Below are 7064 nucleotides of genomic sequence, written 5' to 3'. Positions count from 1 at the left end.
TGACAAAAAAAACGGGAGGAAAAAAAAAGTACAAAAAAAAAAAAAAAAAAAAAAATAATATATGCTTGTTTCCCACTCATGTTTTTCTCTCCAACACTTTCATTACAAAGAACAAAATTGCTAAAAAAACATTCAAAAATAATAAGCACAATGACATGGCTTTTTAGATGGATAGTTAGGACTTCACGTCATGTTTCTTTACATGGAAGTTTTTATTTCTTGATTAAAAATATAAGAATAATAATTTAACTTAAGCCATAACAAAACAAAATGACCAACTTTATTTTTTTTAACTTTTTCTCCATATGATGGTATACCAAAAATAATTAGTAAAAGTACTCTATTTGTCTTTAGAAAATTTGTAACCAATTGCTTCAGTTCAGTCTATTTGACAAAATATACGGATGGATCAACAGAGTACTAAAAAGTATAAATACAAATATTCTTTGGACAAAAGATAATGATGCAATATGTTTATGATGTAATAGAAGAAGATATAGAAATAAAATAATGAATTAAATGAGTTTATGAAATTATATGTATTGTACAAAAATAACCAATTTATTGGATTTGGATTTAGTGAATCACAAATCTGCTCGTGATTGTACTAAAAATATCACATGAAGCACATTAGTGATGGCAGAATCAAGATTTGATTATTTGACTTAATTTTATTTGGAAAAGATAGACACCAGATATAATTCACGAGTCCTATTACTCAGAAAATTAATTTCACTATCATAGAAAGAAAAAAAATTGTGTTTATCTCTCACTAAACAGAGTATAAATAAAGAGCATTATAACTCTGCGATGATACGCTGCCAATAGAGAAAACTAAACTTTATCATGTAATAAAATCTTGTAAATTTGTGTTTATTTTAAATTTTCACATCTTCGTATCTATTATCAATATTTTTTGTTAATATAGGTGAAATGAATCAATTATCAAAATCAAATCCAGATCATTAGAAGTTTAATAAATGGCAGATTTTGTATAAAATATTAAGTGAGTGATAAATATTAATTAAAATATTATAGTTAAAATTTATAAAAATAATATAGATTTATTAAAGATTCAACATAATATCAACACAAAATAAAGATATAATTCATGAAAATTTAAACATTTAAATCGAATTAAAATTGTGTCATTAGTTCTCCTAAAACATTTAAATAATCGATAATTGAATCAAAAGTAAAGTTTTAGCTATTTATTTTTTTTCAATATAAAGCATCATATTGTCAAAAAAAATTATCTTTCATCTTAGTACGCATTCTTGTCTTAATAATCTTCATTACTAAAAATGATTTTTCTATGGTAGCTGTAGAAATCAGAAGAATTAAGATAAGGCGAATTAGTCGATCAATTAAAACATATGTATTCGTCCTCCGTGTTTTTTAGAGCTTCACACAATTCATACAAAGTCGACGTGTTAGAAAAGTTAGAACTTCAGTTTACACAAGTTTTACAATTTTCACAAGTTACACAATTCACACATTTTTTTAGAGCTTAACTCAATTTACCCCAATTCAATTAAATAAAATGTATCCACTTTACAATTTATATCTTTGTCGGAAACTTTTTTCTTACAAAATACATCAATTTTCTTATATTTAAACATCATATTACTCTTTAAAAAATACACAAATTAATTACACATCCCATTAAAACAAACAATTCACAATTCTCAAGGTTACAACTCACATAAGTTCACAAATTCACAATTTAATACTCACACTACAATAATCAGAAAAATAGTAAATAATTCACAATCACAAAGAGGTGATTGGTGGTAGGCCGTTGCGACTGCGAAACGGAGAAGCGGATAGAGACGGTCAGCGACGACATTGGTCACAAAAGAAGGAGATCGCAAAATGGAAATGTGATAAGAGACAACGGCGTCGTGTGAAGGCTGACTGACGACCGCAAACAAGAGGGTTGAGAGGAAGAGATGAGAGAAAGTCAAGGAGATGATAAGAGAAGTGAGTTTGTCCAACCTAATAGTTTGAAGATATTTTAGTAACTTATCATTATTATTTTAGTTCGTTATTATTTATAAAAATAAACAAAAAAAAATATAGGGATGTCTGGTACTCCTCAAACGTTAAGGCAGACCGGTTTGATACACATATTTAATAGAGACAACATATAAAGTTACATGATACAAAGTATCATATATAGACATGCGATAACATAACATTTTTATTTTGTCATGTATTTAGTATATCAATATAATATATATTATATTTAAATAATAAAATTACTTTTGTGAATAATTACATATTAATTTTTTTAATTAACTTATTATATTTTAAATATTATAAATTAAAAAAAAAATATTAAAAAATTTAATAAATAATGAAATAATATTATATTTAGAACTATCCATTGACACTAATAAATAAATATTTTTTAAAATCATGAGTAATTCAATAATTCTATTTATTTTGTTAGAATATAAATAAAGATATGTAAATGACAAATATACCCTTGTAAACAAATTATATTTACTTTAAATTTTCAATTAATTTTCATATTTTTATAATTTTAAATGCTAATTTATTAAATTATATAAAAAGATAAAACCATTCTTGTGATAAAATCATAAATATTTTTAAATTAATCATTAATATTTCATTTTTAAGTTTAACATCAAATTCTATCAGTTATTTTTATATTTATATTTAATTAGATTTATATCTTTATATTTTAAATTATATTTTATAAATTGTTTTTATATTAATATTTTATTATATTTCAATTTTATATTTTAAATTATATTTTATAAGAGTAATTGAGTAAATTATTGTTATTATCCTATGTAACTGGTTTCTAATTCAACTCATATATATAATAGAAATTTCAACGAGATCATATTATGTCTTTTATTATATTAATTCATCAAACATTGAATTGAATTGAGATATTATACTTTCATGATAAGTTATTTATATCATGTATTTTATCCTCCATGTAACGGGCCGTGTATATCGGCATATATCATGTCCTTTTTCTTAGTTTTGTTTTTATTTTAATTAATTAAATTCTTGATCGATTTAAATTGGTAAATAAATAAGACGGCTGGTTTTTATCACAAATTTCTCACCATTTAATTCCATGCATAAAAACATAACTGCGCCAATTATTTATTATTATGGATTAAATACAGTAACCCCCATGATTTTCCAAATTCATATGCTAAATTATTCCCTTCTTCTGATCATTGTTTCCTAATCTTTTTCTCTCCAACACACTCATTACAAAGAACAAACTTGCTAAACAAAACATTCAAAAATAATAAGCACAATGACATGGCTTGTTAGATGGATAGTTAGAGACTTCACCTCATGTTTCTTTACATGTAAGTTTTTATTTATTGATTAAAACTATTTGGTTAGCTCTACATTTTAAGAACATTAGAAAATGACAAATATTCACTTTTAATCATTTCTGAAATCTATGCAGATGATCTTAATAAGATGGCTTCACCACCGCATGCTAGAGTGAGAAATATGGCATTTGAAAAGAGAAAAGACAAAAAAATTAATAGTATCCACAAAAACAATTTGTCAAGGTCAAACACAAAATGCAACAAACCAATGGTAAACAAGTTTGATGATTCATGTTGGTCGTTTTTTTCGGATGAAGATTATATAGTGTTCTGCTTTAAAGAGCATGGAGCATTTGATGTAGTGAAAGATGACAAAGGTTTGCATAAATATTCAAGGCCATTGAATCTTAAGGTATGAAATTGATAACTCAGTTGAACTTTGTTACATTCTTACGTGATAATATTATAAAATTTAATGTATTTGATTAAAAATTTATACTATTTTATAAATATTTTTTTATTTATATTTCATTTCAAAGTAGTATCAAACATGATAATGAGTTGAAATATCGTAATTAAATTTTGTTGTTATTAGTTTTCCGTGACTCAAGCATATGATTTTAAATTGCAGCCGCAATATTTGATATTGGGTGCGAATGGTTGAGTTTAAATAAAAATGATTGTTAGTCTATAAAATTTTGTATAGAATTATGATGTCTTAAATATAGTAGCAGAGATATTAAATCTTGATGTCTCCACTAGATCGCGGGCTCATGATTTTCTTGTTAATGTGGACGTTTCCTTTTATTCTTTCAGGGTGAGAAAAAAGAGGGTAAACAGCAAGACAAAGACTGTAGAGAAAGTGAATGGCAGGTTGAGGGAATTGAAGACTATGAAATAATGTCTGCTGAATCAAGGGGTTCTAACCTATCTGAAGGTTCTTTTGCTTTCCCTGTGTAAGTTACTCATATATTACCCATTTTTATTGGAATATTCTGCATATATTTAATTTAATTTAATTTATATACAATGAATATTATAAAATAGTTTTACACTGTTTGTTTGTGGATAGAAATATATCTCATATGATATAATAATGTCTCGTGTTTTAAAATACTATATGGTTTTTTTTTTATTTGAAAAACAAACAGGTTAGGTTGGGAATGGATGGGAAGTCCAGCACAAATGCCAAAATCAGAAGAAGCTCAGCAGCACCAAAAGAAGCATAAGGCTCGACCTGTGAGATTTCATTGTTGTAAATTCTGATAGCTGCATGCACATTCTTATTTCATAGAAATTGACTGATTTATCTTCCATGGATAAACTAAGGAAATGATACGTAGTCATTTAATGTCCCATGAATTTTTGTTTCTCAGAGGGGTGTGAGAAAGTTTAGTCAAGCTTAGAAAGAAGATCTATTTTATTTTTGTAAAAAAAAAAAAAATTCAATTATTTTCACCGACACTTTAAGTTCAATTGAAATTAGATAAACTTACTTTATAGAAATTGACACAAATAACTAAATAAAATTTAGATTATGAGAGACGCATTTATACAAAGTCTAGAGAAACCATCAATAGAGAAAATAATAGTTATTCATATTACCAATAAAAAAATAGTACTTTTAGTATCTGCAAGCCCATATTATCCGTAATTGTCAACAAGTTCGACCCAAAATAAAATAAATGCTAGCTTTCACCTTTAATCGTATTTTGCTCATTGTATTTTCAAAACGAAAAAATAAATAACAAAATTCTTACCAGATATGAAGTTGGTTTTCCACCTTTAAATTTGAATTATACAATAAATAAAAATTACTAACGAGTTTATACAAAAATAAAAGCGCAAATAGTAACAAATCAGATAGTAAAATAGCACAACGTCTAGCTTGTAGCTGCAAAAGTGTGGATCACATAGGGAAAATATGAAGCCACACATTCAGAGGAATCAAAATCATGACAGTATCAGTTTGCTGATTGATTTGAACAATAATGGTGATCCCCTCAATGCCACTGACGCAAGGACTCGCATTTTAACCTCGTTGAACAAGCTCTAGTTTATTGATTTGTTACATAAAACTGCACAAATTTTGTTCACAAACAGGCATCTAAACAAACAAATCCCTTCCTCCCACACTTGATAGGTGCTTTACCATTCATGACTAAAAGGCCCGTGTATAAGCATGTTAAATCAAATTAGTTAAATCTCACAAGTTGAGATTTTTGGATTTGAAAACTAATGACTGGAGATGTAACCTAGCATTAGCAGCGGCAGCAATAGATTCTTCATCTCGCTTTTCATTGCAAACAGTAACTGCGGCAATGTAAGCTTTTCTAGCTTCTTCCATTTTTTGACATTCCATCTCATCCATCTCATCCTATCAAACCAGATATGTTTAATAAAAAAGGTCAACATCCAAGGATTAGTTTTTTCTGTACTTTTAAATAAATGATACATTGAAATACCTATTGATTAGACAAGAACAATCTCAAATTATGCTATTCATTGATGCATGTCTTACCCGCACACCCTCTCCTATGAGAAAATAAAATATAGGGAATATGACAAGAATCTTTAAATGTTAAATCACTGAATTTGAATGCATGCATGCACATGTGGAAGCCATGCAAGTTGGTAAACAAGATATTTATGTCTCTTGAACTTTGAAGGTCATAATCATAGTGTTGTGTTGAAATTGACACCATATATAGCAATGTGTGCAAATATATGTTGTGTATATTGATTGGAAAACGTTACCGAACTCACAATACCATGCACGGGACTGAAAACATAAGGCTTGGTGTCATAATCATCTGTGTACTTAGCAGTGTCATCTTTTGCTAAGCCTTCAAGTAGCATCGTGAATGTTGAAATATCTGTTTGCACAGAATCTAGCTCTTCTTGGAGTTTCTCCACTTTCTTGTTGGATGTCATCATTTCCCAGTGTATCTTTTCAAGGGCGGCTTGCTTATCCGCAAGCTGAATCTGTGGAAAAAAGAAATCACTTAATGCATAAGAAGAACACAATCTAAACATTCCCTTGAATAAAATGAGCACTGTATCCTCCGAGTCTAAAATAGGACAACGCATTAAATTTTTAACTACATTCAAAGTTTCTAAGGAAAACACTAATCTTGAGTAGAATCAAAACAATAAGCAGCGTCAAAATTAAACTCATTGCAATATAAAGTTTCAACGTGCTCTATGCAATTGCAAACACCTACCTAAATAAATTAGACTGAGAATTCTAGAACTGAGTTTTCAACAATAATCAAATGCAGTTCTAGAGGTGTGTGAACTGTATGTATTAAGTGAAAAGGTTTCAATGTATCGCCAACTATGAGAGATGGGTTGTGCTTAACTGTAAATGACTTTGCAACACCTTGTGCCAAATTACGAATGAAAAAATAATAATTAAATCGGTACCTTAGCATCAGAGAGTTGTTGTTGAGTATACTTCAGTGAAGCGTCCTTTTCTGAAACCTGGTGTTTTATTTCATCAAGTTTTGCATTAACAGCATTCATCTGGTCTCTCGAGTTTTCTGCTGTCTTCAAAAGTTCGTCTTTCTCCCTCAATTTCAGCTGTAATTCCCCAATCTGTTCCTTCAATGTGGCTAATTCTTCTATGTCCTTCTCTGATGTAAAAGCTCTTGTTGAAAACATAGAAAAGCTATCAGCGTCAGAATTATTGTTGCCATTTTTTCCTTGTTCTTTTGCTCCATTGTCTCTTAC

The 7064-nt window shown here is 28.2% G+C and overlaps 2 protein-coding genes across 2 annotated transcripts in view; one reads left to right on the top strand and one right to left on the bottom strand.

Moving 5' to 3' along the window:
- Positions 1–3135: 3135 nt before the first annotated feature.
- On the top strand, positions 3136–4707 carry LOC101506898 (protein BREAKING OF ASYMMETRY IN THE STOMATAL LINEAGE). The gene is made up of 4 exons (XM_004508680.4): positions 3136–3362; positions 3467–3744; positions 4149–4288; positions 4484–4707. The coding sequence occupies exons 1-4, from the start codon at positions 3308–3310 to the stop codon at positions 4596–4598; spliced, it is 588 nt and encodes a 195-aa protein (XP_004508737.1). The 5' UTR covers positions 3136–3307; the 3' UTR covers positions 4599–4707.
- A 368-nt stretch (positions 4708–5075) lies between these two features.
- LOC101506674 (protein MICROTUBULE BINDING PROTEIN 2C) overlaps positions 5076–7064 on the bottom strand; it is a 3265-nt gene continuing 1276 nt past the window's right edge. The window contains exons 3-5 of the mRNA XM_073370695.1: positions 6759–7064; positions 6099–6317; positions 5076–5709 (exon numbers count right to left, since the gene is read on the bottom strand). The exon at positions 6759–7064 is cut by the window's right edge and continues 39 nt beyond it. Coding sequence (XP_073226796.1) covers positions 5539–5709; positions 6099–6317; positions 6759–7064 — 696 coding nt within the window. The 3' untranslated portion in view covers positions 5076–5538. The remainder of the gene's footprint in view (positions 5710–6098; positions 6318–6758) is intronic.

Source organism: Cicer arietinum, chromosome 7 (assembly GCF_000331145.2).
Source record: "Cicer arietinum cultivar CDC Frontier isolate Library 1 chromosome 7, Cicar.CDCFrontier_v2.0, whole genome shotgun sequence".
Taxonomy (NCBI): Eukaryota; Viridiplantae; Streptophyta; class Magnoliopsida; order Fabales; family Fabaceae; genus Cicer; species Cicer arietinum.
Note: the sequence above shows the minus strand (reverse complement) of the source record. Positions and strands in the feature narration are given on the sequence as shown.